Genomic DNA, 27,072 nt, shown 5'->3' with positions numbered 1-27,072 from the left:
GTATGTACATGTATTCATATGTGTACGTGCATGTATGTGCCGTTGTGCTCATGTGGAGGTCAGAGGGCAGCATCAGGTGTTAGTGCTTGCCTTTAACCTTGTTCTCTGAGGCAGGGTCTCTTGCTCACTACTCTACAGACTGGGCCTTGAGCTTCCCAGAACTGTCCTGCCTTCACCTCTCATCTCGCCATGGATGACAGCGTCACATCTGGCTTTACCCAGGTCCTGGGGCTCCAAGCTCCTATTCTCACACTTGCAGGACAGCATCAGCCACTCAACAACCTCCCCATCTTGAAATGCTGTCTCCAAGGTCTATGGAAGTGTGTAAATGGATCTGCACTGGGGGCAATTGTGTCTGCGAGCCAGTATAACATAAAATGGCTCCCACCATAACTGTTATGTCTTCCCATCGCTGCCCTTTTGGTTTTTTGAGATGGGGTATGGCTATGCAGCCTGGCTAGTCTCACATGGCAATCCTGCTGCCTCAGCCTCCCAAGTACTGGAACTACAGGTGTGTGCCACCAGGCCCAGCCTAGGACCTCACCAATGCCAGAGAAGGGCTCTACCAGTGGGCTGTACTGAGATCGCTCTCTGTGGCTCTTTTTTGCTGGCTCCAGGAAGATGCTTGAGGGCAGGAACTGGGGGGTGGCCTATTGCTCCATGAGACTTTTGCCAGGGTTGTGACTGTCCTCCTCATACATGAGGAACACAGGGCAGATCTGGCTCCTCATAAAGCCTGCAATACCTGGTAAAACAAATTTTAAATCTCATCTTTTATGGATCCTTCCCTCCTGGATTTCTGCTTAATTTACGTAAGCCAACATTATGCTGTTCCTTGCCAGTTCCCTAAATAAGTAAATAATGTGTGTACACACACACACACACACACACGTACGTGTTGGGCCTGGTGGCACATGCTTTTAATCCCAGCACTCAGGAGGCAGATGAAGGCAGATCTCTGTGAGTCTGGTCTACATAGTGAGTTTCAAATTAGCCAGGGCTACATACTAAGACCCTTTCTAAAACAACAACAAAAACAATAGCTCTTTTGCTCGCTCTCCATATATGTATGTGTGCACTTAAAAATACTAAGATTTATGGATATGAGTGTTTTGCCTGCATGTATGTCTGTGTATCATGTACATACCTGATGTCCAAGCTCAGGAGTCAGATTCCTGGGAACTCGAGTTACAGATGATTGTGAGCAGCAGTGCTCTTAGGCAGAGCCTTCTCTCCAGCCCAGCCGTTGCTTCTTTCTTATCTAAATTTGTATTATTGTTGAGTACGGTTGCTGTGCACCACAGTGCGCATGCAGAGGTCAGAGGAAATTGCGATGGCCTTTTTAGCTAGACCCTGAGTTGTCCCTGGCCCCTAAGATGAGGCTGACACAACAGTGGTCCTTACCTGACGAAGAGAGGGATGCAGGCTTGCTCTCTGCTTTGCTCCATGCACGGTTCACAGGCTCCCAGCACCCATGCAGGGCTCCTAACATCCAGAAACTGCTCCCAGCTGAGGCAGACAAGCCATGAGCCTTTAGCAGAATACGGTACCACCGCCTTCAAGATTCACGAAAACAAATGATGCCTCCATGTGTTGAAATGGTCCCCAGAGGTAGTGGCACTAGCAGGAGGTGTGAGGTGTGGCTTTGCTGGAGGAAGAGTGTCTCTGTGCGGGTGGGTATTGAGGTCTCCTATGCTCAAGCTACACTTCCCGTTGCCTGTATATCAAGATGTAAAACTCTCGGTTCCTCCAGCACCGTGTCTGCCTGCACGCTGCCATGTCCCACCACGATGGCAATGGACTAAACCTCGAGCGGTAACCCACCCATTAAATGTTTCCTAAGAGTTGCCTGTCATGGTGTCTCTTCACAGCAGCAGAAACCCTAAGACAGGAGTGAGCATTCGGATTCCGGATGTTTGGGCTGGGGCATGACTAGCCGAATATTCCCCCTTTGTTTTTTGAGGCAGGTTCTAGCTACCTACCAGTCTGACTGGCCTTGGATTTAAATTGGCTCTTCTGCCTCTGTCTCCTAAGTGTTGGGATTATAGTGCGCCCTCCCACACCTGGCTCTACCTCTGAGTTGCTCCTTCTGAGGACAATGGCACGCTGTGACCTCTCCTGTCCGAGCTAATGGTGTATGATTCTTTGTGTGGCTGCGGGAGTCCATTCTCTCTGTGACGTGGGTTCCAGCAATCACATTCGAGTCCTCAGCCTTGCACCTCCACCTGCTGAGCCACTGCACAAACCCCTGTCATGTCTTTTTTTTTTAAAAGATTTATTTATTTATTATGTACACAGTGTTCAGCCTCCATGTATACCTGCAGGTCAGAAGAGGGCACCAGACCTCATTACAGATGGTTGTGAGCTACCATGTGGTTGCTGGGAATTGAACTCAGGACCTCCGGAAGAGCAGTCAGTGCTCTTAACCTCTGAGCCATCTCTCCAGCCTCCCGTCATGTCTTTCTTCACAGCTCAGAAATGGAGATGTCTCTGACTTCAGGACAGAGAGAGAGGGAGCACCTAATGAAAGCAAGAGTGCACGTCTCCACTAGTGAGGCTATGCAGCAATCCCTCCCCCTGCTCAACAGTCTCGCCACATAGACCAGACTGGCCTGGAACTCACCATGTAGACCAGGCTGGCCTGGAACTCAGAGATCCACCTGTACAACTCTGGATCATCAGTTTCTCTGTGCAGCTCTGGCTGTCCTAGAACTCACTCTGAAGACCAAGATGGTCTCGAACTCACAGAGATCTGCCTGTTTCTGCCTCCCAAGTGCTGAGATTAAAGGTGTGTGCCACCACTACCAGGTGTTTTTGTTTGTTTTGTTTTGTTTGAGACTCTGTCTTGTGTAGCCCAGGCTGGCCTTGAACCCATAGCAATCCTCTTGGCTCAGCTTCCTAAGTGCTGAGTATAAGGCATGCATCATGCCCAGCTTTGAGTTATTTAGCATATAGACTGCTAATAAATGTGGTTTCATTTAGGAGATGTTGAGTACTCTGTGCGTTTGATACAAATGCAATGTTTTGCCTTTTTTTTTTTTTTAATATTTATTATGTATACAATAGTCTGTCTGTGTGTATGTCTGCAGGCCAGAAGAGGGCACCAGACCTCATTACAGATGGTTGTGAGCCACCATGTGGTTGCCGGGAATTGAACTCAGGACCTTTGGAAGAGCAGTCAGTGCTCTTAACCACTGAGCCATCTCTCCAGCCCAATGTTTTGCTTTTCAAATTACTATCTGTGGCTGCTGAACCATAGATCTGTAATACAGAACCATGAACAGCAGTTAGAAACAGATGGGATGGTGTACCTTTAAGGGTGCGGCTCTGCTACAACCCACAGTGCCTTGATACACATAAAGAACAGTAAGCTCCAAGGTGCCTTGGCATCTATGAACCAGTGCACAGGCTTCCGCATCCCAGTGTTCCTTGGAAGAAAACCAGCACCACTGGCTCATGCATTCTTTATTCATTTGACAAATACAGGAAGAAAATCTGCAATCATTATCAAAATTATATCTTACCAAGAGTTTGAAAGTATTTATTTAAAAAGTTATATTCACAGTCTGTTATGTACAAATTATTACCCATAGTAGGGGAAGCCAGGCAGTGACCATGTGAGAGTAAAGAACACTCTGGAAAAGCTCACCCTGGCACTTGCCTTCCACAAGTATGCATTTGAATAGAAGGGCTTCCAGGGAAGCCCTTCCTGCTGTGCAGGCAAGGGTTAGCACTACCTGGCAGGGTCAGGGGGGCCCTGCATCCCGAGAGGCTACCCCACACTCCTGGAAATGGCTTTGACATTCAAGAAAGGGTTCATTTCAGCACCAAGATGGGCTTTGCAATATGCAAATTATGGTTTCCTATCAGATGTGTAGACTGATGAGGTGCAGGGGACCCTGAGATGTGGCAGCCTGCGGGTATCTAGCGGGCACTATCCACGAGGGCTGGGAAGAACAAAAACCGGTGCCTTTTTCCTTTTTTAAAACTGCCTGTGCTTGGATAATCTAAAGACACAAGAAGATGCCAGGATTGCTTCTGAACTCTAACTTAGCAAGATATGACACCTTTTCCATCCTGAGGTTGGAAACAGATATCCAGCTCCTGAGCTATCCTCAAACTGAGCATCAAGGATCCAAGGGGGCTCGCTGAAAGAACGGATTTCTGAGAGAATGATGTCACCTTATTGATAGCATCCATTTTGTAAGCCTCAGTGGTCAAAAGTAGTTAAGAGACGTCAAGACATGTGTGGGATCTGGGGATGTAACTCAACTGGTAGAGTGCCTGCCTATCACGCACACGGCCCAGTTCAATCCCCCGCACAGAGTAAACTGGGCACAGTGGTGCGTGTGGGTAACCCAGCTCTTCAGAGCAAGAAGCAGAAGGGCTGAAGTTTAGGAACACCCTCAGTTACGCAATGACTCTGAGGATAGCCGGGGGTTTTCTTTCAGAAGGGACAGGGGAAGTGGAGGGACGAAGGCAGGGAGGGAAGAGGACAAACAAGGCTCTGGCTCATCTCTGCAGCCTTCGACTCCTGTACCACGCCAAGAACACAGGATACTGAACAACGCCTGCATCTCAGCTTTTCTTCCAGGGTGAGGTCACAAGTGGTCAGCAATGCAAAGCCTCGCTCTGGGGGTCAGAGACGGAGACTTACTTCCCTTACAGGTCTGACCATGGAAGACCTTGTTTGGCAGTTTAACAAACAGGATCAAGAGCACACACAGGGCCAGCAAGGCCTCCCAACCTGAGGATCCGAGTTCAAGTCCTGGAACCCGCATGATGGGAGCAGAGAAGCAACTGCTGGTGTTTATCCTTTGACTTCATGAGCACATGCTCCATGCCTACACACACAGTAAATAAATGTAATGTATATATTATATACATACATGACTCAGCATGACAGCTCATGTCTGTGTGATCCCAGTACTTGTAAGGTGAAGGCAGAAGGATCATAAATTTGAGTCCAACCTGTGCTTACACAGGAGAACCCATCACACACACACATTGGCTTAAAACCACAGACAGGACAAGCAGCAAACACTTGGGCACCTATCGCAAAAGGACACTAAACTCTCCAGCGGAGTTTAAAAACAAAACTGCTCCTCTGTGGTGGAGTTCACAGATTGCTTTTGGCTTTGTCCTTTGCCCCATTTTTTTTCTCTTTTTTTCCTCTTGGAGAAATGTAGTCATTGAGAGTAAAAGCTGTGGCCCCACGACCCCTCTAGCACGGCAGATTCAAAAACAGGAAAGAGTCCTTCTCCGGCCAACTGCAGCTGGCATTCTGCCCCAAAATGCTGTACCCTGTAGGCATCAGACCTGAGCCCCAAAGCTACTGCTTTTCTCCCGCCAGTTTTCCACTAAGCAGGCTGGATTGGGTGACTTTATCCCTGGTGCGGCTTGTACCCACTCCTCTCCTAGGCTTAAATACCCACACACAAACACAGCCTGGATGGACCCTCTTATCCATGAAAGACAACGAAACACTTGGACCCTTACACAAGCTGCTCTGGCTGAGAGCCACAAAAGAGCCTTGAACCAAAAGGCTGTGACTTCCATTCTGCTGTCTGGGCAAAGGGGGGTAGTGAGATGGCTGGGTAGCACCTGGTGGCCCGAGTTTGAGCCTCAGCACCCATGTGAATGTAGAGAGAGCTGAGGCATGTGCGCACAATAATAAAACAGTACCTTCTACCCAAGTCCCTCTCTCCTCTTGTGTGGCTCCTAGTTTTCTTCTCATTGGCTAAGATGAGCCTGAACCCAGGGCCCCGAGGGTGCTGAGCGCCCTGTGCTTTACCAAAAAGCTACACCCTCAGCTCTTATGTGCGCACGTTTGTGGGGTTCTGTCCTCAGGAGCCATCACCTTGCTTTTTGACACAGGGCCTTTCACTGGCCTGGACCTCGATGAGGCTAGGCTCGCTGGATTAGGCCTGACTTCTAAAGTTGAATTCTTACTAGAATTACCCCAGGCTGAGTTAGCCTATTAGTGGAGCACTTGCTAGCATGCCCCAAACGCCAGGTATGATCAACTGTGCCCCCTCCCACACGCACGTAAACATGCGCGCGCGCACACACACACACACACACACACACACACACACTACTGTGACCCAAAAGAATAAAGAGAAGCCCAAACTGGCTCACAGGCTAGTCTGGGAGAGAGCTAGCAAGCACTTCTTGACCCACATCCAAGTTTTTCACATTGCCCAGCTGATCTCCTGGCTGAGGCCACTGCCACACACCCATGGGACTCCTGCTCAGTCTGTGCATGCTGCCAAACTGACCCACAGCACCTGAGCTCACCTGTGACCTCTGTAGCCCAGCCTCGGCCTTCACTCCGCCTGTGTAGTGAGTATACTGCCCCATGGCTATGGGAGGCCCCTGCCCTTGGCGTCTCCAGGTTTTCCACAGCTAACCAAGAACCAGCTTTTTGCCAAACTCTTGCCTTGTTAGACACAACTGGTTCATAAACTGAGAAACTACCGGCATTGGACATTAATTCAAATTCTGTAGTTTTATTTTCTTTTCCAATGCTGGGGACTGAACCCGGGTCTTGCTAGACAAATATTCTACCACTGAGTTCTACTCCAGTCCTAGTTTGAACTCTGACCCTGGCAGAAGGTTGCCGTGACAGAAGAAACACTAGGCTGGAGCGTTTCCACCAGCCAGCCTGTGCTTTGATCCTATCTGCCTCCGAGGGGTCAGATGACGGCCAGGCTGCAGCACTGACTGCATCACGTGAGGTCAGGACCCTGGTTATCAGGGTTGGTTGCTACCTCCCAGAGCTGCCCTGTCTGCTGTCAAACAGAACTGCTGTGTGGACAAGGGAGGGACAGAGAGAGAAGCATCAGGGGTGAAGTAAGCTCACAAGTATGTTTAACAATGAGGAGGCTGTGGAAAATCCAGAACTTACTTGAGGAAGACAGGGTACTATCGAGCAATAATTCCATAACTTCCAGAAATTATAAACTTTGGTACCTGAGGTTATGACTCAGAATAAAGCAACCCCAAATTCGTTCAGACTGGCCTTGGGGGAGAAGCGGCAACCACAGGTGATCATGAGTCAGTGCTTGAGAACCAAAACGGTCAACACCACAGATGTGACAGGAGAGGGAGTTGGGGGGGGGGGTGCCCTTATTTAAACTTACAAGTGGGTAGCAAAAGAGCCTACGAGTGAGGCCCAGGCCCAGTGTTCCCTCCTCACAGAACCTCTGGACAGTGCAGGATTCAGCTAATACAGGTTTTATTTCCAACATGGTGGAGAAGATGGAAGTTCTGTTGGTTCACACCACTTCATTCAGCCTCTTGAGGGTTCCCAGTGCTGGCAAAATCTCCGTGCCCAAGGGTCATACTATTGGCAGAACACAACTTCTTGGTCCAGCACATTTTCTTGTCCTTGTCCCTCAAATCTGGTAGTATTTGCACTGAGGGATATCTGCCCACTGCAATGATGAATGCTGGAAGCTGTTTTCTGTAGACACCTCCTTCCAGAGTCCAACAAAGCAGGTGGCCAGGGAACTTGGAAGGAAGCTGCAAAAGTCCAGCTAGAGTCTTGACTTCGTTAGATGAGGACAAGGGAGAGTCATGTATGTCCTCCTCAGGTATTTAATAATCAAAGAAGAAACATCCATGGATTCTAACTGTAGATATGCTAGATATAAAATTGATGGAATGCAAGCTGGTCCATAAAGGGCTGCACGAGATAATCCGTGGCAAAGTAGAAAACCAGCCCAAAGGTGATGGAGATGGGGAGAGCTGGCAGCGCCTTCTTGAAGATGGCGAGCAGTAGTAAGGTAAGGCACAGGCCCTGTGGGGATGGACGGATGCACACTCAGGACTGACAGCATGCCACACACAACTGTTCAGTACCACACGCAGTGAATACTCTCTTCAGTCCTAACTTCTACAACAAAACTCTCATGAAATCTGGAGTCAGCAAAGAAAAACATAGCTTCTAGAACATAGCTTATGGTACACGCCAGCTACGCTGGACGCCGAGGCTGGATTACCTGAGCCCAGCCTGGGCAGCACAGTGAAAGCTGGTTCAAGAGAAAGGGAGGAAAGAGGACATGGGAGAGAATGAGAGGGAAGAAAATCTGTACTGGCGATGCCCAGGGCCTTGTGCATGCTGAGAGTGACCCTCCCTGAAAATACAGTTGCTGCTTTTTTGTTTATTTATATACACAGTCCAGATTGGCCTCAAATTCTTAATTTTCCTGCCTCAGCCTCCTAAGTACCAGGACCTAAGTGTGCACAATGCCTGAATAAAATAATTTTTTTTTAAAAGACCATTACATACAACCTAGGCTGACTTCAAATCAAGCTCCAGGACAGGCTCCAAAGCTACAGAAAAATCTTGTCTCGAAAAAAACAAAATCAAGAAGATAAACTCTTACTATATGGCCTAGAATTTAACCAGGCAGAGAGCCACCTGACTTTGCTTCCAGAATACCAGGGTTAAAGGTGTATACCAACACACCTAGTTTTCTAAATTCTGAACGCCACAGGCACTATAAACAAAATGGGATCCTGTACTGGGCCAGCCTCTCTCGCTCCATACCTGCCGTCCCAAAGCAATCCCGGTGGATGAGCGTCCGTGTAAGAGCACTGAGCACTGGCTTAGCGCACGGACTGGGAGTCCTAGCTGACTCCCACCTACGCTGCCAGGCTCTCAACAAAGCGTCTAAGAGGTATAATTTCCTGGAGAATTTTTAAGAACTACTCAAAACAAGGTAGTTATTCTATCTCTGGATGGGACAAAGATGAGCACAGGACTGATACCAAAAGCAAGTGTAGAAGAGCAAGTACATGATGCCGCAGCTCACGAGACTCAGCAATGCACTTCTCCGCAGACAAGACACAGCTAGGCTGGAAACAGTAGGCGGTTTTAATGTGTGTCCAGAGTGAAGAACTACTCAGGTAGGGTCTAATTATCCATTTTTAAAAGCCTCTCAAGGGATTGGAATTCTCAGCCTATCTGGAATCCAAAGAAAATTGTTAGGGCCAGGGCGATGGCTCAGCAGATAAAAGCACTGCCACGTAAGCCGGACAAGCCGAGGTTGATCCCAGAGCGCATGTGAAGAGCAGGATGTAGTGGGCACTCACCTGTGGTCCCAGCACTCCTATGGGGTATGGGAAGTGGAGACAGGAGGGCAGACGGGGGGGGGGGAGCAAAAATTGCAGTGGCCCTGCCCCAGGGGAAGGAAAGATCCAGCTCCCCAAAAGTTGTTCTGTTAAACATTTTCCACAGTATATGTGCATGAACACACTTAAAAGAAAAATATCCTAAAGTTACAGGGAACTCAGCGTCTGACCCATCTTTGCCAGGGCACACTTACGATTAGTATGGCCACAAAGCAGGCTATGGTTGTGTTCCAGTCTCCGCTGGCCGTGGCTGAGGCTTTACCAACCAGAACACTGTAGAAAATGAAATCTCCCAATCCAAGCTTTACTCCCCCTAAAAAAGGAAAGATTAAAGATGTAAGAAAGTTTGTCATTCTTTCCTATGCGTTTTTTCCCCAGATGGTGTTGTTATATAGCCCCGGTTGGCCTTGAACTTGTGAACCTACTGCCTCTGCCACTTGAGCCCTAGGACAAGTGCCACCACACCTAACTGCTATGATTTCATAATTCAAATTTATGACCCCAAGCCAGGCGTGGTGACATGCATCTACATTCTGAGCCACTTAGGAGGCTGAATAGGAGGACAGCTTAAGACCAGGAGTTTGAGGTCTGCCTCACATGGTGAGACTTCATCTCAAAAACCAAAGCCAAATGAATCAATCAAAACACATAGTACCTCAGTATCAGTAAACAATATTCACAATTCAGGCTTCAGAAAGATTTTTTCTTTATCTTTCTTTTTTTTTACATCAGGAATTTTAGGAGTCCCAATCGATCTGCTGTCCCATCTTAACAACCACAGAAACTGAATTAATAACTCCTGACTTTTACATAAAGCCTAGCTAGCTCACAGCCAGAACTTGCACCTGACAGGTTTAGAGGCCAAAGGCTGACACCTGGTGTCTTCTTGAGTTGTTCTGCATCGTAGTTTGGAGACAGGGTCTCCCATTGGCCCTGAGTCTGCAGACCCTCCTGTCTCTCCCTCCCCAATGCTGGGATCACTAAAGCTGGGATCTTTTTTTTTTCTTTTTTCTTAAAATGTCGTGTTGGAGATTGAACTCAGGTCCTCATGCTTGCATGGCAAATATAGAATAAGCTATTTCCCCTGAACAATTCAATGCACTCTCAAGAGACGGATAATACAGTCACTCAAAGTAACCCAAGGCTGCAGACAGAGGTGGCACACGTACTTTCCTCCGGGTCTTCACTAGTCAGGACACTGCCGGAAAGTTCCTGGACGGCAGCTCTTGACTCAGGAGTGGAGCGGTGAGGCCCCAGGTGACTGTCCCTTTGGGCTTCCCATTCCTCACTGAAGCCACCGTCATCGGTCCCAGGACTAGTGTCCTGTGTCTCCCTTTCTGCTCCTTTAAGAGAGAAGGCAGCAATTAGAGTTCTAATACTTAGAGCCATTTCTTTCATACTCTAGCGTGCAGAATCCTGGTTCAGGAAAGCGCAGCCAATTAAAACTCTACACTGAGGAACTGTGACTTGGCACTGTCTATGAGTGTTGGCATTTCCCCTTTCTTTCCTCTTTTTAAGGAAGGAAGGAATGGCTTCCATCTTCCCTGCATGTAGTCTGGATATAATGCCCAGCACTGCAACTGTCATGACCACAAGGAGAGGTCAAAGGTTGTGGAGCAGGAAATGGTAAAGAACCTGTACTCCTGTGAACTGTAGCACAAACTCTAGTTGGTCTTAAGAATAAAAGCCATGAGTCAGATATAGGGGTTAATGTTTAAGATCAGAGAATCAGAGAGGCAGCCACTAGAGAGCTCTTTGACCTCTACCGATGCTCAGACCAAAGGGGTGATCCTGTCCTCCAACTGTCTCCTCAGACTGCAGGGGAGTACTGAGCTCCTGTTTCCCCCGCCTGAAATTCCTCTCTCCACCCAGCCATATCACTCCTGCCTCCACCTCCCTAGTGCTGGGATTAAAGGCCTGTGATCCCAAGTGCTGGGATGACCTTTGTGTGATCTCTGTTTCATTTTAGACAGACTCAATCTTGTATAACTCAGGGTGGCCTTGAACTCACAGGATCCCTCTGCCTCTGTCTCCCAAGTCCTGAGATTAAAGGTGTGTGCCACCACTCCCTGGCTTCTAGTAATTTACTTCTGCACTCTGATCTTAAGGCAAGCTTCATTTATTAAAACATGAACAAAATATCACGACAGTGAACACCACCAGGGAAGGTACTGTCCAGGATTCTACCCTCAGAGCTTAAGACAGCACTGGGCATACACCCAGTATTAAGTCAGCATTTGCTAAAAGAATAAAATCTCAATATACCAAAAATACAGTCATACTCATAATATACAGTGTGCTGGATGGGTCCATGTCAACCTGCCAGTCAGAGTCATCAGAGAGGAGGGAAACAACTGGAGAAAAGCCTCCGTAAGATCGGGCTGTGGGCAAACCTGTTGGGCATCTTCTTAATTAGTGATTGATTCAGGAGAGCCTGGCCCATTGTGTGGTGCCATCTCTGGGCAGGTGGTCCTGGGTTCTGAAATGAAGCAGGCTCAGCCAGCCATGCAGCTCCCCTCCAGGGCCTCTGCATCAGCTCCTGGCACCACGTTCCTGCCCTGACTTCCTTCAGTGATAAACAGTGCTGTGGGAGTGGAAGCTGGATAAACCCTTTCCTCCCAAGTTTCTTTGGTCATGGGGTTTCTTCACAGTAATAGAAACCCTAAAACATAGTCTTTTTTTCTTTAGCTCAGTATGCCACCCAGACTTGGGGCTGGAGAGATGGGTTTGGTTCTCGGCACTCACATGGTGGCTCACAACTGTCCGTAAGTCCATGGGATCCGACGCCCTGACCTCTGCAGGTCCCAACCATGCATGTGTACATACATACATGCAGGCAAAATACTCAAACACATAAAATTAAATATATCTACATATGTATTTTAAAATTACATGGCTTCTAACAACCATTTCCAATACTTCCTCTCCTGCCTTTGATTCATTACTCCTCAAATGCCACCTTGTGCTGCTGCGTCCCTGAGAAAACGAGGTCCGACAGCTTCGAGCCTCAGCTGGGCTCCCAGCACCGTCTCCTCTCACAGCCACCAAGATGCACTCTTTTGCCTCTGTAACCAAACAGCAATGCTACCAAGGCCCACTGTTCTTCTCTTAACTATTTTTCCTTTTTTCCCCAACTTTCAAAGGATAGCCTTTCCTTTGTCTTTTTAAGAAATTTTCTTTCTGCTTTACTTTTACATCACACTATTCAATTCTTTTAAAAATTATTTATTTTTATTTTATTTGCATTGGTGTTTTACCTGCCTGTATGTCTGTGTGAGGGTGTCAGATTTTGGAGTCACAGACAGTTGTGAGCTGCCATTTGGGTGCTGGGAATTGAACCTGTATTCTCTGGAAGAGCAGTCAGTGCTCTTAACTGCTGAGCCATCTCTCCAGTCCCTGTTCTTCAATTCTTTCTGACACAGCTTCTAATTGATTTTCCTTACTGTCTTCTGTAGAATCTAGTCCTCGGTCATCACCATTATCCATCCACTGAGGTACTTAACCGTCTTAATGTGAGCATCACCACACCTCTCAACAGACATCCCGTCACCCTGGACTTGCTGGAGAAGAGTCCCTGACCCCATCCCCCTTTTGCTGACAGGCTCACACTATAGTCAAAGGCTGAACTGACAATCCTCTTGCCTCTACCTCCAGGCTGAGATTACAGATGTTCTGACTTGATTAAGGTTCTCATTTTTATCTATTTGGAGGGTGGGCGAGAAAGAGAGAGCTTTGTTTTTAAAATATACACATTAATGGCAGCATCTCAGTCCAGTATGGACTGGTAGCTTGGCAAGTATTTCAGCTCCTTAAACAGTTCTCTGTAGGGGCTGGAGAGGTGGCTCAGAGGTTAAGGGCACTGGCTGCTCTTCTAGAGGTCCTGAGTTCAACTCCCAGCAACCATATGGTGGCTCACAATCGTCTGTAATGAGACCTGGTGCCTTCCATGCCAACATTACATTGTATGCTTAATAAATAAATAAATCAAAAAAAAAGTTCTATGTGCATTTACCGGGGTGGCCAGTTTTTCTAGGAGATTCTGTGACATCTGTCATTGTCACACATCCTCTACGCCCAGGGCTTCTCAAATGGCAAGCAAGTGCTCTGTCCTGAGCTCCAGCAAGGAGAGTATGATCAAAGGGAAGGTTTAAATCACTGCTTCATAACCTCAACTATTTATCTACAAATGACAATGAGCCTGTAAAACCAGGACAGTTAGCAATGAGTGTCACCTACTTTGTGTGTTATACTTGGGGTTTTTGGGTACCCTTCTTTGGGCTTCTGGGTCTCCTTCGGCCATGTTCACCAGCCACACCATTGTTGCTGTCGAGAAAGACAAAGTTTCTGGTGAGTTCTTACAGCCCAGGACACTGCGCTAGCAAGCAAAAGGCTGTTACTTCTGCAGCCACTGGTCTGTGAAGTCACTCAAATGTTAAACAATCAGAAGTAACTGAGGGTTAAAACACAGTAAAAGACTGCAGGTGAAGGAACAAATATAACCTAGTCTACAGAGCGAAATCCAGGATGGGCTCCAAGCCTACACAGAAACCCTGTCTTGAAAAAACAAACATACAAAAACAAAACAAAAAAGGAGAAAGGAAGGGAGGGAGGGAGGGAGGAAGGGAGGGAGGGAGGAAGGGAGGAGAAAGAAAGAAAGAAAGAAAGAAAGAAAGAAAGAAAGAAAGAAAGAAAGGAAGGAAGAAAGAAAGAAAGAACTGGTTAGAGCCATGAATGCACTGGCTGCTCTTGCAGAGGACCCATGTTTGATTCCCAGTACCCACACAGTGGCTCAGAACCATCCGTAAATCCAGACTTCTGAGCTCAGAGGGCACTAACACAGTATCACTCCGGCATACTTACAGGAATAGATAAGAGCTGGAAAGAGAGTTTCATTTCTTTCCTGAGCTGTTTCAACCAGCATACGAAGTGGACCTTTGGGGCATAAAACAGCCACCAAATCTAGAAAGAGAAAAATAAAAAAGACACCCAATAAAATATATTGAACTGTGTAAATGAGGACATGCTGGGGAGGACTTAACTGAGGGGCAGGCTTAATGCATCTGACAAAGGAGTGCGGGGAAAATATGGAAATGCTTGAAGCTACGTAAGAAAAAGAACAACCTAAACAAAATGAAACAGAAGAGCTGTGCAAATTACACTTCGGCCTTCCTGCCGTGTGCCCAGTCTCCAGTGTATGATTAGTGGGGTCTAGACACGACTCTTGGCTGGAAGGAGAGAGGCAGCAGCAGCAAGAGAGAACTGTTCTAGAGTAGTTCTCAATCTGTGACAGCACAGTGGCAGGGAGTCATTTTCAAATAATTCCACCTACAGATTACAGACCGACGCTTTGGAGGAGAGCATCCTTTCTTTAAAGACAGCGGAATGGGGGTGTGCTGTGGGGGCGCACTTGTCCAGCACGTGAGCCTGAACTTGGCCCCCAGCATCTCAGAACAAGCACACTTAACTAAGGAACTTGCAACAAGAGGGCAACACATTTAAATAAAATAATAGCTTCTTTGTATGACAAAGTTTAATATTTTTTCAGTTTCCAGTCAAATAAAGTACTTCACAAATATTTAGGTCTCAGAACATATGTGGAGCTAAAAACTGACTCAGAGAGGAGGCAATATGCCTAAACTGTGTCTGATGTGACACCATTTTCTTCCATAGACTATAATTTTTCTTGTATTTTCTGTTCTAGAAATTCAGAAAATAACCTCAAACATTTAAAAATATCAAACAGGCACTCTAAAATTGCAAAGGAAGGCCTGACAGCCGACATCAGGCCACTGAGAGGCTTGCAGTGGCCATGTGTCTGCAGAGCAAGAACACAGCACAGCGCTCTCCTCTCAGCACCTCCACTCGAATAAGTCCAAGTGAGGAAAGTGGATTTCCTGTGCTGACAGCTAATGAGATCTTCAGCTGGGTTAAAGGGACCACATCCTGCAACTATTCTGGTTTTATGATATGTTTCCCTTATAGAATTTTGAAATGAATAGATTCAGTTATTTTTAGGGCAATTGAAATGAATGTAAATTAATTTACTTAAAAGTTTTCAGAACACTTCTGGCAAAACATCTTGATGCTTTGTAAGAAATGGAGTCGAGAGTCACTATCTGACACTGGGCACAGCTCTTCCATGTTCTGAAGACCCAAAGCTCTGAGGAGGTTTCACCTGTGCTATGAGCAGGGGCCTGAGGGTCATGGAGAGAATAAGACGGGCTGAGAATTCAGATTTTAGGTCAAGTCACATGAGATTAGGCAAATATTTTACCTCTGTAAATAGACAGATGGTAGATTTACAAAGCATCACTAAGATGAGTTTCCATGAGAGTGGGGCACAGAGTAAAGGACTTCTCTAACCCCGATTAGCTGCTCTATTCCCAAAGGTTTTTCTCCATCAGTTCAAGAGAGAATGACAGATTCCAGCTACAGGTCACCACATACTTCCATGCTCTTTAGAATGGTGAGCACTGAGAAGTCTCTGAGAAGGGATCTCTTTGGCTTTCATGTGGAGCAAGAGCTGCAGAATAAAGCTAGTCCCCCTGTTACTCATGACTACAGTATTACTGTGACTTTTTCAGGACCCATGTCACAGCAGTTGTGAAAGAATTAGAATCTTTAATTGTCCAAAAGCATGTTTACAATTTTTTAAATTTAAATTATGCGTATGTATGTGGGTGCCGTGAACTGAGTTCTGGTCCTCTACAGGAGGGTATGCACCCTTAACTCCTGACCTAGCTCCCCAGTCCCAAGGTTTGCTTTTATTATCGAACTGATAGAGGTTTTTGTTTGTTTTAGTTTATTTTTCATGACAGGGCTTCTCTGTGTAACAGTCCTGGCTGTGCTGGAACTTCCTCTATAGACCAGGCTGGTCTCAAATTCAGAGATCTGCCTGCCTCCGCCTCCCATGCCACCATGCCTGGCTGTAAAATACTAGGTTCTTATTGAGAACTTTTATGCCAGTTCTTAATGGAGGCAGAGGTCCTTGTACTCACAGAGAAGCACTAAGAGAAGCAGGAATGTTAATCACACAGGGGTGTCTCCTCACTGGAGGAGATACAAATCAAATATCTAGATTCCATCCAGAAAGCTGTCAATGGATTCTGTTAATGACCTGGTGACCTTTATCCGGAGACAGACTTCACCCTAATTCCCCAGAATGATTATTCCAGACTTTTCCCTTCCTAAACCATTACACATTCTTAGGGGAGATGTTGCAAGTACTTTATGGCCTGCTGACCTCTATGCTATGGTCAGAGATCACACTAGATTCTAGGCCTTCTAGCTATAGAACCCACCCTCACAGTCACATGGTCTTTGTTGGTACACCTTAAGCTTTATTGTGCACCTGGAATTGGACTGATTGTTGCCTGGAAACCTTTCCCCAAATTGTACTGTGTTTTAAACAAAGTCAACGATGAACCGCCTGGCATTAGACTCCCTAAACTTGATCCAGGTTGATGTAGTCAATCTGCGCCAGGTTGGGACCCCTCAAGTTATGTGCTCTACCCACAGGTCTTTCTGTAGATTTAACTTCAAATACAATAAGCAAGCAGGCATTAGGCTTGTTTTACAAATGTAAACCTCATTCTCAGAATTTTTTTTTTTTTTTGAAAAAGGTTTTAAAGGGCCCAGGTTGGTCTCAAACTTATTTTTTTTTTTTTTTAAGTCTTTTGAGACAGGGTTTCTCTGTAGCTTTGGGAGCCTGTCCTGGCACTAGCTCTTGTAGACCCGGCTGGCCTCGAACTCACAGAGATCCGCCTGCCTCTGCCTCCCGAGTGCTGGGATTAAAGGCGTGCGCCACCACCGCCCGGCGGTCTCAAACTTATTATATTAGCTATGGATAACCTTGAAACCGCTGGTCCTCCTACCTCTACCGATCAAGTACTGAGATCACAGTTGTGCACACATCAGTAAAAATGTCATCTTTAAAGGGGTGATTCCACTGAAGTTGCTATATGATTTTGACCTTACAAATGAACTGAAGAGGGGCTGGAGAGATGGCTGAGTAATTAAGAGCACTAACTGCTCCTCCAAGGGACCTGGGTTCAATTCCCAGCACCCATATGGCAGCTCACAATTGTTTGTAACATAGTTCTAGGAGACCCAACACCCTCAACTCAGACATATATGCAGGCAAAATACCAATGCATATGAAATAAAAATAAGTTATTTTAAAAAGATAAAGGTGGCTAAGAGGTTAAGAGCACTGGCTGCTCTTCTAGAAGACCTGGGTTCAATTCTCAGGACCCACAAGGCAGCTCACAACTGGATGTAAATTCAGTTCTAGAGTATACGGCATCCTCTTCTAGACTCTGCAGCACAAGGCCTGTGTGTCATGCATAGATATACAGGCAAATACTCGCAGACATTAAAAAAAGAATGTCAAAAAAAAAAATGAGTTGGGGGCAGAGAGGTGGGTCAGCTGAGGTACCTGGACCTGCCTGTAGAAGGGGAGCACTAACTCCAGAGGTTGTTCTCTGACCTCTATACTTACGCTACAACACAGGCCTTTATATAAAAAATTATCTACTAATTCTTTTTTCTTTTTTTTTTTTGGTTTTTCGAGACAGGGTTTCTCTGTGGTTTTGGAGCCTGTCCTGGAACTAGCTCTGTAGACCAGGCTGGCCTCGAACTCACAGAGATCCACCTGCCTCTGCCTCCCGAGTGCTGGAATTAAAGGCGTGCGCCACCACTGCCCCGCTATCTACTAATTCTTTTTTTTTTTTAATTTATTTATTTATTATATATACAGTTTCCAGGATACAGTGCCAGATCTCATCACAGATGGTTGTGCGCCACCATGTGGTTGCTGGAAATTGAACTCAGGACCTCTGGAAGAGCAGCTAGTGCTCTTAACCTCTGAGCCATCTCTCCAGCCCCTATCTACTAATTCTTAAAGAATAAACTCAACATTCTACATGTGTTGGGCGGCTGCTAGCACTTCTCAGTATATATTCAATTCACTGAACTCATATTCCTGCATACTTGTTCCCAACTTACCAGGAAATCAAAGCTCAGTAAAACTACTGATCATATTTTGCTTTTTTGCTTACTGTTGTCTAGGGGACTAAAGCCAGGACCTAACATATGCTAAGAGAAAGAACTGGCTCTAAATCTTCTGACCAGAGAACTATGGTTCCTCTCATCAATTCGGCACACACAGAGTTAAAACTGCAAGTCCTTACTCTCAGGGCTGGAGATGGGGCTCATGGCACAGCACGTGCCTAGCACCAACTAGTTCCAGATAAAATCCTCAGCACTTTAAAAGGAAAGAACACTAAAGAGCTATGAGAAATAGCCATTAAGATTTTCCTTAAATCAAGAGAACTAGAAGAGGAAGGAAAACACCAGCAAGTATTTCCGTGATGAACAAAGTGTCAGTCTTGAGTTTTACCATATACTGAGATCACAGCCAAGATGAGCCATGCGGTCCACTCAGGGAGGTACTTGATAAATACCAGGGCCATCAGAGCACTGATCATAATGAGATAGGCCTGCTGCAGTCGAAGTGGGCCTTTCCAGTGAATGGCAATCATCCCCACCACACCAAAGTTCCAGATGAGCAGAGCAACTGTAATGTAGTCCACGGCAACATTGTAGGTCTTAAAGACTTCCCTGGAAAAATAAACAAGGATTTAAGGTGACTTCTGTGTAATTCTCATGTTACATAGTTTAGAACTAAATTCTGAAACATCAACTCTCAGATTCCATTTTTATGTTTTTACTATGGCCCATGCTGTACTGTTATTTTTTTTAAAGATTTATTTATTTATTATATATACAGTATTCTGGTTGCATGTATGCCTGCAGGCCAGAAGAGGGCACCAGACCTCATTACAGATGGCTGTGAGCCACCATGTGGTTGCTGGGAATTGAACTCAGGACCTCTGGAAGAGCAGTCAGTGCTCTTAACCTCTGAGTCATCTCTCCAGCCCCTGTACTGTTATTTATGTAACATCTTTTTAAAATCACACTTTCCTCAAGCAGAACTTATTTTAACAGGTATTACATTATTCACATTAATGAATGAATTTCATTAATACAGGTCACACCTATAAAAATAAGAGCAAAAACTAAAAGAATTAAATCATATTGTCTATAATACCATATTTATTCAGAAATCCTAAAGTATCTGAAACTAAAAAAAGGACCAATCAGATTTATAGCAGAAACATAAATATTTTCATAATGAAACTTATGGTATCCATTACAAAACATAAATTTTATACAAATACACATGCAAAGAATATAGTTTGACACACTGTTGCTACAGAAACAAAGAAACAAACCCCAATCCCACTAATGAGAAAAGTGTCCAAGAACACAGCCTGAACCCAGGCGGGGGTGGCACATGCCTTTATTCCCAGCAAAGGAAAAGAGAACTGAGCTGGAGATTCATCTATTAATCTCTAGAAGGACGACTGGACTTCCCTTTACTCACTCACTCACTCACTCACTCACTCATTCATCCTGGTTTTTCGAGACAGGATTGCACTGTGTAGCTCTGGCTGTCCTGGAACTCACTTTGTAGACCAGGGTGGCCTCAAACTCCCAGACTGTCTCTGCCTCTCAAGGGCTAGGATTAAAGGCGTGTGTCACCACCTAGGTAGGTTACCTTTATTCTTACACAATGCCTTTTATTTAGAGTGTCTGTGTGAGGTGGCGTGAGCTCGCGGGAGCTTGCCAACACGGGACCAATACCTAGGGAGCCTGCACAGGACCAACCTAGGCCCTCTGCATGCGTGTGACAGTTGTGTGACTTGATCTGTTTGTGGGGCTCCCAGCAGTGGGGTCTGGACCTGTCCCACTTTTTGAACTGACTTTTGGGAAGCCATTCCTTATGCTGGGTTGCCTCACCCAATTTGATGCAGGGGAAGGAGCGTGGTCCTGCCTCAACTTGATGTATCATGCTTTGTTGACTCCCTTGAGAGGCCTGTCCCTTTCTGAATGGAGTCAGAGAAGGAGTGGATGGGTAGATGGTAGATGGGAGGTGGGGGGAGGGAACAGAAGAAGAGGAGGGAGGGGAAACTGGTATGTAAATAAAGAAAAATTAATAAAAAAATATAATAGAAGAGACAGAAATCTTTAATTAATTAATAAAGAAATAAATTAAAAAAATATAAGAGTATCTGTGCGGTGCTAGGAAAAAATGTAATGCCTCGCGCATACTAAGCATGGGCTCCTCCACTGATTTATCCTCCTAGCCCTTTAAGGAAAAGAATGCTTAGCACTCTGTGTGGTGTATGTGGGTAGGCTCGCCTACAAGGGCATACGCAGAGGCATGAACTTGACATCCACCTTATTTTTTGAGACACCATCTCTCACTCAACTTGCTGCTGCTGTTTGGCTAGCTTGACTGGCCTGCAAGTGCCTGGGATCTGTCCATTTCTGTCTCCCACTGCTGGGGTTATAGGAGCTTGCCACTCTACCCGGCTTCTACGTGGGTTCTGGGTATCCAAACCCAGGTTCTGATACTTGACCAGCACACAGTGCCACATGAACCAACTCCCCAGACCCTGCTTAACTTTTTCAGATGAAGAAAATTACCATTTTAACTTCTGGAGAATAAAGTCTATCATCTAAAGAGACTGCAACTACAGGAGATGTCCTAAGTAGCTAGAGAGAAAAAATATATTTAAGCACAAACTGTGGGCCAAGGGGATGATCCAGAAGATGATTTTTCTCCTATTTTGAAATTCTAAAATAAAGTAAAATGTTGATATTTCTGAATGAGGTTGCAACGTGTATTATACTAATCATTTCAAAAATAGGAAAATCAAACTAATCTCAACTCTTAGGGAGATATGCGTAAGTTAATACAGGATGGACAACAGGTCTCCCTCCCCTGTCCCACAGTTCTGTTCTCTAGGAAAAACACTGCTGTATTAGCTTTGTTATCCTCCCAGAGTCTACTAATGCATACTTTATTTTCACGCCGGCTGAAGATGGGCTTGCCCTCAATCGGTAACAGAGGATGACCCAGAACTACTGATCCTGCTGCCTGCACACCAGGCTTATGTGGTGGTGGAAAAGGAATCCAGGCTTTCTACCAACTGAGCTACTTCCCCAGCCCCCCAAATACACATATTCTTTTTTTTTTTTTTTTTTTTGATTTTCGAGACAGGGTTTCTCCGTAGCTTTTTGGTTCCTGTCCTGGAACTAGCTCTTGTAGACCAGGCTGGCCTTGAACTCACAGAGATCTGCCTGCCTCTGCCTCCTGAGTGCTGGGATTACACATATTCTTATTAGATACAAATGACAGTCTATTACACTCAGTTCTGAAAGCGTTTTGTTCTTTAACTTTTTTTTTTAATTTTTATGTGTATGAGTGTTTTGTCTGAATATATGTATGTGTACTGGTCTGTGGACCTGGTTGGTGCCGGAAGAAGTTGGAAGAGGATGGGGGACAACTGACACCTCCAAGTTGCCCACATGTATAATGTGGCACGAGGTCCCCACCTCTCTATTTGGCCAGCAAGATGGCTCAGTGTAGTGAGGAGAGAGGGCCTGCTTCTGCTTTTGGTCTCGTCCCACCTGCTAGTTTACACCAGAAATAATCACACAGACTGTATTCATTTAAACACTGCCTGGCCCATTAGCCCTAGCCTCTTATTGGCTAATTCTCACATCTTGATTCAACCCATTTCTAATAATCTGTATGTCACCACGAGGTCATAGCTTACCAGGAAAGATGTAGCATGTCTGACCTGGCAGCTCTACCTTCTTCCCAGCATTCAGTTCTGTCTACTCCACCTAAGTGCTGCCCTATCAAAAGGCCAAGGCAGTTTCTTTATTCAACCAATGAAAGCAACACATAAATAGAAAGGCTTCCTATACCAGATCAGTGGGTAAAGGCAAGCCTGACTCCCTGAGTTTGATCCACAGAACCCAGAGTGGAAGGAGAAAATGGACTTCTAAGGGTAGTGATGAAGAGGCCAGGAAACTGTATTACTTACCCCAAGTAAATGAATGAAAAAAAGAACAGCAACAACAGAGATGAAACAATAAGCCAGGCATGGATGACCTAGAAGAGAGAGAGCTCAAATATAACCAACAGACTCCATAACTCCTAAACAAGGAACAGGGTACATGCTATCTCTCTGTTTTGTTTTATTTGTTGTTCTTGTTTTGTTTTTGGTTTGTTGTTGTTTTTCCTTGTGCTGCTTGGGATGAAACCTGTGACTTGGCACATGCTGGCAACTGTTATATTACCAAGTTCTAATCCATGCCCATGTTTACTTTTAAATGGCAGAACAAATGTGGCTTTGGGATCAGTGAATAGTTAGTTATTCAGAAATCGTGGGTGCTAATCAGAGTGTAAAACAGAAGTGTCATAAAGATACATATATACATACATGCACACAAACAGTTAACATATTTTCTTTTTTTAGTTCTTTTATAAAAGAAACAAAAGACATCACTTGGCATTTACTTGCCAAAACACATAGATAATAATTCCTATTATTTATTCTGGCCCATAATTGGAAAGAAAAAAAAGATGAGCAAAAAAGTGTTGGGACTGGAGAGATGGCTCAGTGGTTAAGAGTACTGACTGCTCTTCCAAAGGGCCCAGGTTCAATTCCCAGTACCCACATGCAGTTCACAACTGTCTGTGACTCCAGCTCCAGGGGATCTAGCATCCTCACACAGATATAGCAGCAAGCAAAACCCCAATGTAATAAAAAAATAAATAAATCTTAAAAAAAAAGAACAACAAAGGGGCTAGAAAGATGGCTCATTGGTTTAAGAATATACGGTGCTCTTCCTGAGACCCTGAGCTAGGTTTCCAGTACCGTGCCCCAAACTGGACAGCTTTTTAGGAGATCTGAAACTTCTGGCTTCCATGGACAGCTGCACACATGTGCAGATACTTACACAAACATGCAAAACATGTAAAACACCAATAAACCAATTAAAAATTCCTGTTTATATACATCCTTAAAAGCCTTTAAATTTTTTTTTTGACATAATATAGCAAGGTATGCTGGGTTACAACTCATGGTAAAGGGCTTTCATAATATGCAGAAGAGTCCTGGGTTCAATTTCTAGTGTTGCAGGAATTAAAAATAAAGCAACAACAACAAAAGCAACAAGTACCCACAAAATTTAGAAAACATAAAAACACTGAAAGAAAACATTTTCTCCTCGCATGGTTTTCACCTGCAAGTGTCAGCATGTACGCAAGTCTTCTAACAAAACGTAAGTTGTATACAGCTTTTATTTATGCCTCTGAAAACAATCTGGTTTGAGGGGTGGGTAGATTAGCCACAAACTCATAATCCTTCTGCCTTAATCCAGGCATTATAGGGGTCTGCCACAACTGCCAGCTATACTTCATCTTTATTAGAGACATATTCACATAGCACACCAAATATTTTTTGAAACATGCTTTTTAAATATTCCACTCGCATGTATGAATTTACAATCTAGACTTTCCCTACATATGGAATCTGTTTTATAAATACTTATATATATTTAATAATCTTTCTCCCCATCCAATTATTATTTTTATTATCATGAATGTCCTAGCATACATCTTTTTCTTTCTGGATTTTCAGTTCTTTCACAGAAACTAATTTTAAAAATTACTTAAATTTGCCACATGGTGGTGGCACACGCCTTTAATCCCAGCACTTTGGAGGCAGAGGCAGGTGGATCTCTGTGAGTTCGAGGTCAGCCTGGTCTACAGATGGAGTTCCAGGACAGGCTCCAAAGCTACAGAGAAACCCTGTCTCAAAATTCTTCCACCCCTCCCAAAAAAAGTTACTTAAATTTAATTAAAAGTCTACTAAGTTTTCCTAATTACTTGATCATTAATAAACACTGGCTAATAGTTACAAAAAGGACTAATCACATCAATGTGCCAAATCCGTTAATCTGATTTATTTTAGCATGCATTTATGTTTCCACTAATGAAGAAACACATCGACACACCCCTACCTGTTTATCAGCCACCAATGTCCCCTCCTAACTTCTGACAGGCTATCTGTCCCTTTTCTTTCTATGTCCCTCACCTGTAATGAGGTTGATCCCCTAGGACTCTCATGACTTTTCTGATGACTAAAGAGCACTTGAGGACAAGACAGCTTTCTATTCTCTTTAAGTCTCCAAGCTTAGCGCCACTGGTAAAGGCTCTGAAAGTTGGGCGTTCTGCTCTGTTCCCAGCTGTGAGCACTTTCTCTAAACCTGAGCTATGCAGGCCAGCAATCTCATGGCTTTTAAAGCTACAGGTCATCTGCCACAAGTCATGTGTCATAGACAACTGCCTTTCTGTGTCTACCCCTGTAAGGTTGTTTTCTGCTGTTTTGTTTTGTTTTTGCTTGTTTGGCTTCTTGGAAAAACCACAGAATCAAACTACTGACAGAAGAACTCCTCAGGGTTTATTTTTAAACAGGTCCCAGCAAGCTTCTGAATGCCTGGCTCAAGCTCCTTCTACTTCACACAAGAAGTCAAAGTAAACAACATTCTTCTAAAGAACTGGGGATGCTTCTTAAGACTGCAATATTAACAAGGAAACAACACAAATGAGCAAGTGGAAATGGAAATAAACTTTCAAATTTAGCATACTTAACAGATGTAAAGAACTGACCCAAATATGTTAAGATCAGGTCTAGCTATGGCAGAATAAGCACATTCCATGTGTCTCAGCTAGCTGGGCACTAAGAGAAGGGGCGGGCAGCTGGGGAAGTCCAAGTAGTGCCACTTAGGTTCCACCCACTCCCACACAGAGTCCAGCAGAGCTGGCACTAGAAAGACAACGGCATTCTGCAAGTCCCTTGCCCCTTTTCAGTTCTACTTAAGTCCAGCCACCCACCAGCCCTGAGTGGGAGAAAGTGGCCGTTGGGGCCCTGGGGACTCTTCACTGGTCACCAGGGAATGAGACAGCTGCTCTACTTCTCTCTGACTCCCCATCTTTCCATCCCGACACCAGGGAAAGAGTCTCAGTGTCTGGTTAGAGGAACCAAAAAGAAAAGTCTAGAGAAATGAAAAGTCACCTCTGGAAAGCCATTCATGAGGTCATGGGACTATCTCCCAGGAAGCATATGTGACCACAACTCTCATTTATGTTTATGGGTGTTTTGCCTACATGTATATCTGTGCATCCTGTGAGTCTGGTAGTGGTAGAGGTCAGAAGAGGATGTTAAATTCCCTTCAACTGGAGTTACAAGCAGTTGTGAGGTGCTAGGATTTGAACTTAGGTCCTCTGGAAGAGTAGCTAGTGCCCTTAACTGCTGAGCCATCTCTCTCCAGCCTCTGGTTTTTGCTGTTTTTTTGAGACAGGGTTTCAGTAAAAAACTGTCTGGCCTAAATTATATAGATTGGACTAGTCCATACTATGCATGCATGCACGCACACACACACACACACACACACACACACACACACACACACACACAAGCACTCACGCACACAAACAGACAAAATACCTGAATTTTTTTGTTTGTTTTTTCAAGACAGGGTTTCTCTGTAACTTTGGAGACTATCCTGGAACTAGCTCTTGTAGCCCAGGCTGGCCTCGAACTCACAGAGATCCACCTGTCTCTGCCTCCTGAGAGCTGGGACTAAAGACATACACCACCACACATGGCATTGAAGTTTTTTTAAGATTTTATTACTTACTTTTATTTTATGTGTTTTAGTGTTTTGCCTGCATGTCTGATTATGCACCATGTGTACACCTGGTCCCTGCAGAAGCCAGAAGAGGACATCTGATCCCCTGGAACTAAGTTTATAGATGGTTGTGAGCCACCATGTGGGTATTAGGAATTAAATCTGGGCCATCTGGAATAGTTCTTAATCATTGAGCCATCTTTCCAACCCCACTGAAAGTTTTACATGTTTATTATAATTTTTAGCCTTTAATGCAGAGAACATATGTGGGAACATAACTTCCCAACCAGGGAAGTACTGTCAAGCATGTGTAAATAGTTTCCGTGAGGCACAGAAAGAGAAAGCAGTTTTTAGGAATTGAGGACAAGATTTGAGAGGATTTTTACATAATGGCTATGAGTCAATCAAGGCCAAATTCTGGACTAAAATTCCCAAACTGAGTCACTCGCTTCTGACGCACAGCAACTGTGACCCTGCTTCCATACCTCAACTGTAAAGCTGAGAGAACAGCGGGGCCTCCACATGCAACAAGGCAGATGTGAACAGAGTTTGCTATACTGTTGTCACTGCATAGAAAAAAATTAGAGGGAAGTAGAGGTAACTTACAGACGGTGGTTTCTTTTCTATATATGAAAATGTTAAAATTCACAGAAATAATATTCCAAAATTACCGGGGGGGGGGGGGGAACTTCAGGAAATACAATGCTGAATCCACAGCTCTCTATCCAGGCACACAGGTGATTTTGAAAAAGAAAAGCAAGAAATCTGGGAGTGGGAGGATATAAACTTGGGAGAAGGCAGAATCCCACCCCTAATTAAGTCTGAAAAGGAATCAAAGAAAAAGCCTAGCCTATAATCAGTAAGCTCCAGAATGTGCCCACTAAGCCAAGAAAGGGGCTGGCAGGTAAACACTGCATGCAGACACACATACACAGCCGCAGTGGGATGGGCACAGAGAACCCTAAAGAACACAACATTCAAGGAAGGGAGGGCTTAGGCATTTGCTTCTGTTTCTGAATGTTTGACGACCTCTCAACATCACGTACTTTTCCTCTTCAGTGGCCTCCACAAAATGTCAGACAATGCTTACGCGTCAGGCTAACACCACCACGCGCTCAAAGGTTCATCTAGCAAGGTTAGATTATGAGCTCAGAGCCATGGGTATAGAAAATAATTTGATTTTGACTAGCAGTCAACTGAGTTTCACCCTATAAAAATGTGCGTGTGTGCACGCACGAGTTTTATTTTGTACATGGTACAGGGTTGTACCATGTAGCCCTAACTAGTAATAGAACAGGCTGGCCTCAAACTCAC

At 44.9% G+C, this 27,072-nt stretch overlaps 1 protein-coding gene across 2 annotated transcripts in view; it reads right to left on the bottom strand.

Annotated features, from left to right (window-relative positions):
• Positions 1-3,450: 3,450 nt before the first annotated feature.
• Positions 3,451-27,072, bottom strand: part of Psen1 (presenilin 1) — a 54,828-nt gene continuing 31,206 nt past the window's right edge. For both annotated transcript variants that reach the window (XM_050164546.1, XM_050164547.1), the window contains exons 6-12: positions 22,104-22,171; positions 18,542-18,762; positions 14,002-14,100; positions 13,378-13,464; positions 10,311-10,484; positions 9,336-9,454; positions 3,451-7,804 (exon numbers count right to left, since the gene is read on the bottom strand). In XM_050164546.1, coding sequence (XP_050020503.1) covers positions 7,649-7,804; positions 9,336-9,454; positions 10,311-10,484; positions 13,378-13,464; positions 14,002-14,100; positions 18,542-18,762; positions 22,104-22,171 — 924 coding nt within the window. In that variant the 3' untranslated portion in view covers positions 3,451-7,648. The remainder of the gene's footprint in view (positions 7,805-9,335; positions 9,455-10,310; positions 10,485-13,377; positions 13,465-14,001; positions 14,101-18,541; positions 18,763-22,103; positions 22,172-27,072) is intronic.

This window comes from Alexandromys fortis, unplaced genomic scaffold (genome assembly GCF_014885135.2).
Source record: "Alexandromys fortis isolate MF-2015 unplaced genomic scaffold, M_Fortis_MF-2015_v1.1 scaffold_159, whole genome shotgun sequence".
NCBI classification, from domain to species: domain Eukaryota; kingdom Metazoa; phylum Chordata; class Mammalia; order Rodentia; family Cricetidae; genus Alexandromys; species Alexandromys fortis.
Note: the sequence above shows the minus strand (reverse complement) of the source record. Positions and strands in the feature narration are given on the sequence as shown.